At 36.0% G+C, this 13,961-nt stretch overlaps 1 protein-coding gene across 1 annotated transcript in view; it reads left to right on the forward strand.

The window, feature by feature from the left end:
* LOC111143396 (sperm associated antigen 16) overlaps nucleotides 1-13,961 on the forward strand; it is a 1,010,144-nt gene that overhangs the window by 37,327 nt on the left and 958,856 nt on the right. Inside the window, exon 7 of the mRNA XM_022497105.1 lies at nucleotides 8,955-9,072. Within this exon, the coding sequence (XP_022352813.1) occupies nucleotides 8,955-9,072 (118 nt within the window). The remainder of the gene's footprint in view (nucleotides 1-8,954; nucleotides 9,073-13,961) is intronic.

The raw sequence follows: 13,961 nt of genomic DNA on the forward strand, positions 1-13,961 counted from the left end.
GAAGCTTCAGAATCAATGTACTTAAATGTATTAAGTTGTGGAAACTAGAGTTTTTCTTACTTTTCTTAAATTAAGTGTCTGTAGGAATAAAGCACTATATTAAGAGGGAAATTGCATTAACTTAAAAAAAGGACTTTGAGGGACGCCTGGGTGGCTCAGTTGGTTGGACGACTGCCTTCGGCTCAGGTCGTGATCCCGGGGTCCCGGGATCGAGTCCCACATCGGGCTCCCAGTTCAATGGGGAGTCTGCTTCTCTCTCTGACCTTCTCCTCACTCATGCTCTCTCTCACTCTCTGTCAAATAAATAAATAAAATCTTAAAAAAAAAAAAAAAAGGACTTTGATAATGTTTATTCTTTGACTTTAACCAATTATTTTGGTCCAGTATTTTGGTTTGAAATTCTTGGTTCATAAAATTGTTCTTAGTCCAGAGAAATTCAGGGAAAAAATGTTCAAAATGATTCGTTCCCTTTTTAACTTAAATGGTAACTGAGAAGTAGTACAGTATAATGGAAAGAGCTTGGATTTGGTCTCAAGTAAACATTGGAAGCCTGGCTTCACCACTTACCTTTAGATGGCCATTGTGTTTTGTTTCTTATCTTTAACAATGTTGATGATATATTTTGGATCAGTATGTATACGTACATGATACAGTACATGGAATATAATAAATGGCAGGGTTTTTTTTGCATATACCATAACATGGAAAGTGTATGTTGAATATATACTACTTTATCTAGATTTCCCTTTTGCATTTTTATACAGGTCTTTTCAGAAGTATATATTGTATTTTGTTTTAAAAGTACATTCTTTAAATTTGGGAATTGTTCTACACTCAGGACAATATAGGGGCCTGTTGTTCCTACTGGTCATGCTGAAGTTCTTTAAAGGTAGCTAAACTTTTTCTTGTCCAAAGATAAATAATTGTTGTACCTTCATTAGGGTGAGCCACCCATTTACCCAGAGGAAAAGCCCAAAGGTATTTTAATAGTTTTTGTGTGTATGCACACACACATAAAGTAAGTGAGTTTGAATCACAGCACTTTCTTTCACCGAAAAGATCACAGGATTGACTCTATTCCCACTATCTGTGCTAATTCAAACAGGTTTCAGTACTTCAGTTTTTTGGGTATATGACAGTTTTAGAGCACATTTGTATCAAATTGTGGCACCTGAAATATGATTGTTCACTGTTTCTACTTGGATATTCTACTCTTTGGCAAATTGACTTTTTTTAGTTTTTTTTTTTTTCTTGAGTCTCTAGCCCATGTTTAAAAATATATCAGACCTCTTCAATTTCCTAAAGGGAATTCCTAAAGGGAATACTAGTATACTTGATTTCATGTAAAAATTCAGCATTTTCAAATTATAATTTTTGTAATCTTTAGGGGCCCTGATGAAAAAAATCCACATTACACTGTAATATAATTAACATTTGTGTATTCAACTAGCCTTTATTTCCATGTTTAAGCATTAAGAATAATGTCTCCATTTAACCATTTGGATGAATCACTAGTGTGTGTTTTCTAAGGACCTAAAACAAAATTTCAATAATATCAATAGGGTCACAAAGAAACTAGAGATGGAATTAATCACCAGTGAACACTTTGTCTGATAGTTGTACAATTGCATAATAAATCAACTATAAGGAAGAGTGTTTTTCATTTCAGGCTAAATTAGAGTCTAAGTTCTCTATGTTAATATTTGACCCAAATATTTCAGTTGTATATCTATATTCCTTTCACTGTAAACCATAAAATGTCAGTCTTATTTTTTTTCTGTAAATTAGTTGATTTTTCCTATAGCTTTATAGTAGTTCTCATTTAACACGAGTGTCTTGTGAATTTACTTATTTTCAGAATTACCGATTTCAAAAGTTAGAACTTATAAGCAGATGAATTGTAAGCTACTTATGGAATTTACAGAACAGACACACTCTTTCAGACTGACTAAACAGAAGTTTTTTGTTTAAGTTTTTATTTAAATTCTAGTTAGTTGACATATAGTGTAATATTGGTTCAGGAGTAGAATTTAGTGAATCATCACTTACATACAACACCCAGCACTCATCACAAGCATCCTCCTTAATATCCATCATCCATTTAGCCCAATTCCTTCCACCTCCCCTCCAGCAAATGTCCATTTGTTCTCTGTATAGTTAAGAGTCACTTATGGTTTCCTTCCTCTCTCTTTTTGTTCCCCTTCCCCTATGTTCATCTGTTTTGTTTCTTAAATTCTACATATGAGTGAAGTCCTATGGTATTTGTCCTTCTCTGACTGACTTATTTTGCTTAACATAATACACTCCAGCTCCATCCATGTTGTTACAGATGTCAAAATTTCATTCTTTTTGATGGATGAGCAATATTCTTTGTGTGTGTGTGTGTGTTTGTGTGTACACACAACACATCTTCTTTATCCATTCACCAGTTGATAAACATTTGGGCTCCTTCCATAATTTGCCTGTTGTTGATAGTGCTGCTATAAACATTAGGGTGCATGTGCCCCTTTGAAACAGTATTTTTTATCCTTGAAGTAAGTACCTAGTAGTGTAATTGCTAGGTCATAAGGTAGTTCTGTTTTTAACCTGAGGAGCTTCCATACTGTTTTCCAGAATGACTGTACCAATATGCATCCCCACCAACAGTGTAAGAGTGTTTGTGTTTCTCTGCATCCTTGCCAACAGGTTTTTTTAAATGTTGTTTCCTTGTTATATCCTAGTGGTATTCTACATGATGCTAATTCTTGGGTTAGAGAATAATCAAGTCATATCCCATGAATGAGTTAGATGCTAAAGTTAGTAAATACAGGAAAAGTTGTTCCATCAATAACAATCCTTCAGTTTGTCGACAAATTACCATACACATTGTTTTGTATATAGAACTCTGTACCTGAATACGTGTTTATGAATATACAATATTCATGGAAGTGTGCAGCATACAGCAAAGAGTATAGAGTTAAGCACATTAAATGGAATGGGTAATAGAACTGTACATACTACTTACATTTTTATTTTATTACTCTCTCATGCTTTACTGAAAATGGTTGAATTTTAATACGTAATATATATATTAAATGTATATGTAACTTAACTTTAGTGCTTAGACTTTATTACTGTCAGCGATGAGGTTTAATAATAAATTATATTAAGATAAATATGACTTACAAACCAATAACTTTTATACTTCTATGAAAATATTTTGCAAAACAAGGACTCCTTTTATTTTTATAAAGATTGTATTCATTTATTTGAGAGAGAGCACATAAGTTGGGGGAGGAGCTGAAGGAGGGGGATAAGGATAAGCAAACTCCCTGCTGAGCAGAGAGCCCGACTTGGAACTCCATCCCAAGATGCTGAGATCATAACCTGAGTTGAAGTCAGGCTTAACTGACTGAACCACCCAGGTGCCCTCTTATTTTTTTAATAGGAAGACATTTAAAATTATTTTGGGGCTCTTCTGCTTGCCACCCTGTCAGAGTAACGGATACAGAACTAGCTTTCCAACTGGTAATAGATAAGCTCTTCAACTGCAATGAATTACAAAACTGAATGTAATTTTAGGCAGCTGTTTTTTTCAGATGTTGGAAAATTGGCAGAGTCAGTCTGTGATGCCTAAGAGAAGGGAACCCTTCAAAGCGAGTGGCATAATCACCTTAGATTTTGACCCAGAAGTACTATTCAGACAATCGTGTGACAAAGTAGAACTCAGAGCACAGTAGTCTTGATTAACTGATGAGGGATCTCATCAGGGCTGCCAAGGGAGCTGGAATTTGCAGAATAGGATACACAAAAGGTGGAAGGTGCATGAAAGAAATTTAAGAAATATTTTTAGTAGTTTCCTTTAATCTTTTGACCAAATACTAAGTTGTGGAATAGTGAGAGAATGAGGCCTACAAAGAACAGAGGCTGGAGAACTGTGAGCTCAGTGGAGATTCCGGAGTTTGCAGGTGCAGGAATTCTGACCAGCTACAGTGGAGGACCCTCACTGAAAACTCTGAGCATTCAGTTAAGACCCTTGCTAAACCTGGGTGGGTCAGTAAGTTAAGAATCTGCCTTTAGCTCAGGCCATGATCCTGGAGTCCCAGGAGAGAGCCCATGTCAGGTTCTCTGCTTGGTGGGGAGTCTGCTTCTCCCTCTAGCCCACCTTACTCATACTCTCCCTCTCTCTCCCTCTCTCTCAAATAAGTAAATAAAATCTTAAAAAAAAATACCCTTGATAAACCATATTATAGGAGCAGAGCTATTCTAGCCCCAGAGAGGGAACTACTTTAAACTTGCTGTAATAAAAGATTGAAAGTAAGCTTTGAAAAGCTCAAACTGCCCATTAGTATGCCAGGACAAAACTCTTTAAAGGAAGAGAACAAAGTTCAGATAAATATATGTCCAACATATGATAAAATATATAATATATATAGAAGTTAGAAAATGTGTCCCATATCCAAGAAAAAGTAGAAACAGACCCAGAAATGACAGAAGTAACAGGATTAGTAGATGAAGACTTTAAAACAGCTCTTATGAAATGTTTAGAACTTTAAATAAAATAATGAATATAATGAGTGAACAGTTGGGAAATAGCAGAAGTGAAATGGGAACTATAAACAACCAAATGGAAGTTCTCAAACTGAAAAACGTATTTGCAACAAAAAAAATCACTAAGAAGCTGAAAACAGTTAATGGAGCCTCAGAGGAAAAAAAATGACTAAAAAAATAAACAGAATTGTGGCTGTGAGGCAATTTCAAGTAGTCTATCCTATGTCAGAAGACGACACTGGAGTGACTTTCTCAACTTTGATAGCTTCATCATATATCAGTTAAAATTATTTATTCAAGGAATCTGGGATTGATCATTGGGTGGGTACATGGACCAAATAAGCCCACTTTGAGCCAGACCTTAGCCATGATGTTACTTATTCTCTGGCCTCTGTAAATCCCCTTTCTAACATAGGAGCTGTGGTGTCACTCTGGGCTTGTGAATATTAATAATAACTTCTTAAAATATCTTTTCACAGTACATAGTCACACAAGTAAATAGCTATAGGTAATTCTATGGAAGAACAGGGATTGTCATCATAGTGTATAATTGCTGTAGTGTTATGGAGTTCCTTTTCTACTCTTTGTCAGTAGGGCCGCTCAAGGTATTTTCACTTTTCTGAGTGTTCCAAGTTTCTAACAGTCACCTCAGCAGTGACTTTTTTGCATCCATTGGGGTATTTGTTTTAGTACTTGTAAAATCCAGTGTCTTATGCAAATTATTTTTATCCAGTCTTAGGTTATAGCCCTTTTTAGCATCTCAAAATCCAGTCTTTGGGGTGTTTTGGTTCCTGGTAGTATATGATTAATTCTTACAGCAGTTTGGACATATAGTCTCTTTTCTCCCTTACCAAACTATTAGCTTGGCTGTTAAGAGAGAAGGAAGTAGGGCCAACTTTAGGAGGGTATCATTTACCTTTTGGGGAAGATACCTCCTCCACAGTTTGCAGCACAGCCAAAGTGTTAGCTCTCTCTGGGGAAGGAGACCAACCTCAGCATGCCCACCTGGCCTAAGGAGAAGGGATACAGAAACAACATCCCCAGGGTCATCCTGAGAATCAGAGAAAAAGAGGCCATTTCAATAAGATAAGAAAGAGTCAGTTTATCAGGAAGTCATAATATGCATGACTCTAAGAGCTGCAAAATATATGAAACAAAATCTGATAGAACATAAAAATTCATATTTCCACAGTGACAATTGGATATTTTAACCTTTACTTTTTAGCAATTATTAGAAAAATGGGCAAAAGTCTCTTAGGTCTATAGAATAAGGCATCAATTAATTGAGTTTAATTGACATTCCTTGAATTCTACTTTGGACTTTTCATGTGCGCAAAATAGGTAATATTTTGTGTCTAGACAAGTGTCTATATATTTCAGAGAATTGTACAAAATATGTTCTCTGACCACAATCAAATTAAATTAAAAATCAATGACAACAATGGCTATCAGACATATGAAAAAATGTTCATCATCACTAGCCATCAGGGAGATTCAAATTAAAACCACATTGAGATACCACCTTACACCAGTTAGAATGGCCAAAATTAGCAAGACAGGAAACAACATGTGTTGGAGAGGATGTGGAGAAAGGGGAACCCTCTTACACTGTTGGTGGGAATGCAAGTTGGTGCAGCCACTTTGGAGAACAGTGTGGAGATTCCTCAAGAAATTAAAAACAGAGCTTCCCTATGACCCTGCCATTGCACTACTGGGTATTTACCCCAAAGATACAGATGCAGTGAAAAGAAGGGCCATCTGTACCCCAATGTTCATAGCAGCAATGGCCACGGTCGCCAAACTGTGGAAAGAACCAAGATGCCCTTCAACAGACGAATGGATAAGGAAGATGTGGTCCATATACACTATGGAGTATTATGCCTCCATCAGAAAGGATGAATACCCAACTTTTGTAGCAACATGGACGGGACTGGAAGAGATTATGCTGAGTGAAATAAGTCAAGCAGAGAGAGTCAATTATCATATGGTTTCACTTATTTGTGGAGCATAACAAATAACATGGAGGACAAGGGGAGATGGAGAGGAGAAGGGAGTTGAGGGAAATTGGAAGGGGAGGTGAACCATGAGAGACTATGGACTCTGAAAAACAATCGGAGGTGTTTGAAGCGGCGGGGGGTGGGAGGTTGGGGGAACCAGGTGGTGGGTATTAGAGAGGGCACGGATTGCATGGAGCACTGGGTGTGGTGCAAAAACAAGGAATACTGTTATGCTGAAAAAAAATAATCTGCAAAGAAAAAAATATTATAAAATGAATAATCCATTTGGGGGTCAATTCCATGTGCTTGATAATGGCATGCCATTTATCAGTGAGTAATTCCTTACCTTCTGTGTTGTTTTCTTCTGAATAAATTGCAAGTCATAAAAAAAAAAAAAATCAATGACAAAAAGTCTCTGGAAAATTCCCAAATATTTGGAAATATAGTAACATAGTTCTAAATAGTCCATGAGTCAAAGAAGGAAGTGAGAAAGTATTTCAGTATGAATGACTGAAGGTGCAACATATTAAAAATAGTGAGATGCAGCCAAAGCAGTGCTTAAGGTAAAATTGATAGTTTTATTTTTTTAAATTGATAGTTTTAAATGCCCATATTAGAGAAGAAAATTTTATACTAATAATGTAATCTTGTACCTTAGAAGCTCAAAAAACCCCCACAAAAGCAGAGAAAGAAAAATAAATGAAATAATAATGAAAGAAAAAAATTATCAGAAACCAATAAACTAGAAAAGGGATAAACAAAAATAAACAAATATTTAAAAATAAACAAAATCACATGTTTGGAAATAGAATTGATGAAGTTGATAATAAAATTGGCAAGACTAGGTAGACTAATCGCCAAATGTAGAGTAACCAAGGCTGTCATTTATTGCTATTGAAAGTGTAAATTAAAACCCAGCAATTCAACTCCTAGGTATTTTTTCTAAGAGAAAGAGAGCCAAAAATCTTTTTTTTTTAAAAAGATTTTATTTATTTAATTTTATTTATTTATTTATTTATTTAATAGGCAGAGAGGCAGGCAGAGAGAGAGGGGGAAGCAGGCTCCCTGCTGAGCAGAGAGCCCGATGTGGGGCTCGATCCCAGGACCTTGGGATCATGACCTGAGCTGAAGGCAGAGGCTTTAACCCACTGAGCCACCCAGGTGCCCCGCCAAAAAATATTTTATATGACTCGGTGTAAGAATGTTCATAGCAATCTTATTCATAATGGCTCCAAGCTAAAAACAAACCAGTTCTTCATCAGCAGAATATTGAATAAACACATGGTATAATATACATACAAGGGAATATGACTCACAATAAAAAGAAATGAATTACTGATATTTACAACAGCCTGGAAGTATCTAAAAAACATGCTGAGTGAAAGAAGCCAGTTTCTGGCCTCATAGAGTGAATTTGGAAGTTTTTCTTCCTTTTCTATTTTTTGTAATAGTTTGAGAAGAATAAGTATTAACTTTTCTTTAAATGTTTGGTAGAATTCGACTATGAAGCCATGTGGTTCTGGGCTTTTGTTCAAATATGTTCAAATTTTCTATTTCTTCCTGTTTCAGTTTTCATAGTTTATATGTTTCTAGAAATTTATCTGTTTCTTCCAGGTTATCCAATTTGTTGGCATATAGTTTTTCATAATCTCCTATAATTGCTTGTATTTCTATGATGTTGATTGTTATGTAAGAGAACATATTTTATGATTACACATATATGGAGTTCTAGAATCTCTTGAGGTATTAGAAATGCTCTATATTTTGATAACAATATGGACTACCTGGGCATGCATATTTCTGAAAACTGAACTGTAACATTTAAGCTCTGTATGTTTTACTCCAGGTAAATTACACTTGAATAAAAAAGGTAAAAAAATACATATATATTTTGAGGGCATTTTCGAATAAAACAGTTTCTTAAAGGTGCTTATATCATATGTTGAGTTGAACTACTTCTCCTGTAAGATAACGAAATTTTTAGACTTAATTTTCTTAATATAAGTTAATAAAGTTGTTTTGAAGACCATCCTTTAGCTTATTTTGATGTGAATGACACTGTTTAATATTCCATTGTCTGCAGCACTTGTCTTTTTGACAATTGTTTCTGAATTGATTAAAGAAACTGCAAGTTTTTCCTCTCAGTGAATGGCAGTCTTCTGAGTACATGCTTGAATACAGCAAAACTGTTGGTAGGAAATAGAAAACTAGTTAACTCAAAAGAAATCTGACTTCCTCGTTCCTACCATGTTTAGAGAAGTAGCATACCAAGTAATATTTCTGGCAATTCTTGGATTGCTATGTTGACCTTTATATAGTTACTCATTTTTTATTTGACTGCAAAAAAAGAGAGAAAAGGTTTAGATGTTAGATGGAAATCACTGATTTAACTCAATTACCCTTTAAGATGCCCTTTACTTTTCATAGGTTAAAGTTACATTATGCATCGTATGAACCGGCTCTCAGGGTGTTACATGAGAAGCACCACACTTTACTGAAGCAGAAAATGTTGACCTCTCTGGAAAGAGACAGAGCAGTTGGGCAGGTAAAGAGGCCATCAACGCCAACTCAAAATTATTTTTAACCATTCATATTGTAATAATGTAAGTAGAAATATTGGCTTTATTTCTGAGATAAATTTAAAAGGTTTTTAACAATTATGTTGCAAAAGAGATTTATTTGGAAGTATTCATAAAATTATTTTGTTCCTTTTAGACCTATAAAGACTATTACTAAACATTTAACTGAAACATAAATGTATAGGAGATACAAAGTATAGTTAGAGGAAAAACACTCAGCCATTGTCAAACATGGGCTTATTTATTTATTTTAATTTTTTCAAAGATTTTTATCTATCTATCTATCTATCTATCTATCTATCTATCTATCTATCTACCTATTTTTCAGAGAGAGAGAAAGAGCATAAGTAGGGGGAGCCGCAGGCAGAGGGAGAAACAAGGTCCCCTCTGAGCAAGGAGCCTGATTCGGTACTCCATCCCAGGCCTCTGGGATCATGACCTGAGCCGAAGGCAGATGCTTAACATTCTGAGCCACCCAGGTGTCCCCAAACTTGGGTTTAAATGCTAACTTTGACACCTATAAACATGGGCCTTAAACACTTTGAACTCAGATTTCTCATGCCTAAAGTATAGCCACACTGACTTACTTGCCTTTTTAAAAACTATTGTTGTGAAATGTATGTGAGATAATGAATAAAACTCCTTGGAATTTACCCCCAAATGAATTCGACAACCCTAGTTTTGGACTCAATTTCAGTCATTTCTGCTTTTAACACCCTTTTCCATTCTTCCTGGGGGTTTTTGCATAGGTGTAGGACAGTGATGAGGAATATCTGGTACAGAAATCAAGAAAGGTAGAACAAAATGTTTATGGGTCACTTAAAAAATATGTAACAGGGGCGCCTGGGTGGCTCAGTGGGTTAAAGCCTCTGCCTTCGGCTCAGGTCATGATTCCAGGGTCCTGGGATCGAGCCCCACATCGGTCTCTCTGCTCGGCAGGGAGCCTGCTTCCCCCTCTCTCTCTCTGCCTGCCTCTCTGCCTACTTGTGATCTCTGTCTGTCAAATAAATAAATAAAATCTTTAAAAAAAATGTAACAGTTTATTAGAAAATATAATAGTGCAACTATGCTTAACATTCTTTTATTTTCTGTAGATTTTCAGTTTCAGCCAAACTTTCAGAACCTAAAATAACTTGCAAGATGGTTATATTCTTCCTTGAATGATTTTATTGTTAAGATATGCTTTAATCAAGTTGTGTTTTATCTGTTTTTGAGTGTAATTCTTGGCTACTAAAATGCAAAACATTACTTGTGTCTCCATGCTCCTTTGTGCTTGAATTTTGATTTTGTATTCTTGAATGTCTGAATTGTATTATTGGTAATACTGCATAAAATGAGTTTAACAATAATTTACATTTTTATAGCATTATATATCAAACCTTCAGAATTTCATCTCATTGCTCTTTTTAATCTAACCCCTCTCCCCAGCATCCCAACAAAAGGCACAACTCTTGGAGTACTTCATGCTAGATTTAGGTTGCTTCTACTTCTTATCTTGCCATAGGCCCTGCTTAGACTTTTGCTGCCCATCTTATTCTTTTTATTCCCTGGTCTCACACTTATCTCACTATTATCCTTCTCCAGGGAGGAATCCATCTATGATCTGCTCATATATCCCCAAAAGATCATGTATACTCTGACACCTCTGACAGACCACTCATACTGAGTTTCACTATTCAAGAATACTAGGGTTTTCCAGGAATCCATGCTGGCAAGCGCTTTACACTCCTCCCTCGATATTTGATTTCTGTATTTGTACCTGTCCTACACTGGATCTATACTTATCTTATGTGTAATTAGGGCTAAGTTATCTTCCTGAAAAGGCCATCAATTCCCCTAATTTTAATATGAGTTGAATTTCTGAGGTTAGATCAAAGGTCGTTTTGAGAACACTTTTAGGTCACATATACTCTTTGGGTTTCAGATTGTTTCTTACTGGTTTAGTTAGAAGAACTAAAGATTGGGAGAGTATGTATGAATTCCAGCGGAGCTGCGCAGTAGCCATATGAGCATTTAGATCATTTTACTTATATTCTTACTATTGAACAGAGATCAAATTACTTGCCTTATGTTTTTTAAAAAATTATTTTTATTAACATATAATGTAGTATTTGTCCCAGGGCTGCAGGTCTGTGAACCATCAGGCTTACACTTTTCACAGCACTCACCATAGCACATACCCTCCCCAATGTCCATAACCCAGCCACTCTATTGCAATCCCCCACCCCCCAGCAACCCTCAGTTTGTTTCCTGAGCTTAAGGAAGGAAAAACATGAAACAAGATAGGATCAGGAGGGAGACAAACCATAAGCGATTCTTAATCTCACAAAACAAACTGAGTCTTCTTTGCAGAAATGTCTGTTCATGTCTTCTGCCCATTTCTTGATTGGATTATTTGTTCTTTGGGTGTTGACTTTGGTAAGTTCTTTACACTTTTGGATGCTAACCCTTTATATGATATGTCATTTGTGAATATCTTCTCCCATTGTCAGTTGTCTTTTGGTTTTGTTGAATGTTTCCTTTGCTGTGCAAAGCTTTTGATCTTCATGAAGTCCTAAAAGTTCATTTTTGGCCTTGCTTCCCTTGCCTTTGGCAACGTTTCTAGGAAGAAGTTGCTGCAGCTGAGATCAAAGAGGTTGCTTTGTCCAAGAGTAGTTGACCATAGAGTTGAGAGTCTATTTCTGGACTCTCTATTGTGTTCCACTGATCTATGTGTCTGTTTTTGTGCCAGTATCATACTGTCTTGATGATTACAGCTTTGTAATAGAGGTTGAAGTCTAGAATTGTGATGCCACCAACTTTAGCTTTCCTTTTCAACATTCTTCTAGCTATTCAGGATCTTTTCTGGTTCCATATAAACTTTAGGATTATTTCTTCCATTTCTTTGAAAAGAATTGATGGTATTTGATAGGGATTGTGTTAAATTTGTAGATTGCTCTAGGTATCATACAGATTTTCACATATTTGTTCTTCCAATCCATGAGCATGGAATACTTTTCCATTTCTCTATGTCTTCCTCTATTTCTTTCATGAGTACTTTATAGTTTTCTGAGTACAGATTCTTTTCCTTTTTGTTTAGGTTTATTCCTGGTATCTTATGGTTTTGGGTGCAATTGTAAATGGGATTGACTCCTTAATTTCTCTTTCTTCTGTGTTGTTGTTGGTGTATAGAAGTGCAACTGATTCCTATGCCTTGATTTTATATCCTGACACTTTACTGAATTCCTGTATGAGTTCTAGCAGTTTTGGAGTGGAATCTTTTAGGTTTTCCACATAAAGTATCATATCATCTGCAAAGAGTGAGAGTTTGACTTTTTCTTTGCCAATTCAGATGCCTTTAATTTCTTTTTGTTGTCTGATTGCTGAGGCTTGGACTTCTAGTACTATGTTGAATAGCAGTGGTGATAGTGGACAGCCCAGCCCTGCCATGTTACTGACCTTAGAGGGAAAGCTCGCAGTTTTTCCCCTTTGAGAATGGTATTTGCTGTAGTTTTTCATAGATGGCTTTGATGATATTGAGGTATGTACCCTCTATCCCTACACTGTGAAGAGTTTTGATCAAGAGATAATGCTGTACTTTGTCAAATGCTTTTTCAGCATCTATTGAGAGTATCATATGGTTCTTGTTCTTGCTTCTATTAATGTGTTATATCACATTGATTGATTTGTAGATGTTGAACCAACCTTGCAGCCCAGGAATGGTCATGGTGAATAATCATTTTAATCTACTGTTGAATCCTGTTGGCTAGTATTTTGGTGAGAATTTTTGCATCTGTGTTCATCAAGGATATTGGTCTGTAATTCTCTTTTTTGATGGGGTCTTTGTCTGGTTTTGGGATCAAGGTAATGCTGGCCTCATAAAATGAGTTTGGAAGTTTTTCTTCCATTTCTTTTTTTTTTTGAATAGTTTCAGGAGAATAGGCATTAATTCTTCTTTAAATGTTTGGTAGAATTCCCCTGGGAAGCTGTCTGGCCCCGGGCTCTTGTTTGTTGGGGAATTTTTGATGACTGCTTCTATCTCCTCACTGCTTATGGGTCTGTTTAGGTTTTCCATTTCTTCCTGGTTCAGTTTTGGTAGTTTATATGTCTCTAGGAATACATCCATTTCTTCCAGATTGTCAAATTCGCTGGCATATAGTTGCTCATAATATGTTCTTATAATTGTTTGTATTTCTATGGTGTTCGTTGTGATCTCTCCTCTGTCATTCATGATTTTATTTCTTTGGGTCCTTTCTCTTTTCTCTTTGATAAGTCTGGCCAGTTGTTCTGTCAATCTTATTAATTCTTTCAAAGAACCAGCTCCTAGTTTCATTGATTTGTTCTACTGTTCTTTTGGTTTCTATTTCATTGATTTCTGCTCTGGCCTTTATTAGTTCTCTTCTCGTGCTGGGTTCAGGCTTTCTTTGCTGTTCTTTCTCCAGCTCATTTAGGTGTAGGGTTAGTTTGTGTACTTGAAACCTTTCTTGTTTCTTGAGAAAGGCTTGTATCTCTATATATTTTCCTCTCAGGGCTGCCTTTGTTGTGTCCCACAGATTTTGAACCGTTGTGTTTTCATTATCATTTGTTTCCACAAATTTTTTCAATTCTTAGTTAATTTCCTGGTTGACCCCTTCAGTCTTTGGTAGGATGTTCTTTAGTCTCCACATATTTGGGTTCTTTCCAGTTTTCCTCTTGGGATTGAGTCTAGTTTCAGAATGTTGTGGTCTGAAAATATGCAGGCAATGATCCCAGGCTTTGGTACTGGTTTAGACCTGATCAGTGACCCAGGATCTGATCTATTCTGGAGAATGTTCCATGTGGACTAGAGAAGAATGTGCATTCTGTTGCTTTGGGATGGAATGTTCTGAATATACCT

This window comes from Enhydra lutris, unplaced genomic scaffold, assembly GCF_002288905.1.
Source record: "Enhydra lutris kenyoni isolate GAN:26980312 unplaced genomic scaffold, ASM228890v2 scaffoldscaffold1, whole genome shotgun sequence".
In the NCBI taxonomy this organism is placed as follows: Eukaryota; Metazoa; Chordata; class Mammalia; order Carnivora; family Mustelidae; genus Enhydra; species Enhydra lutris.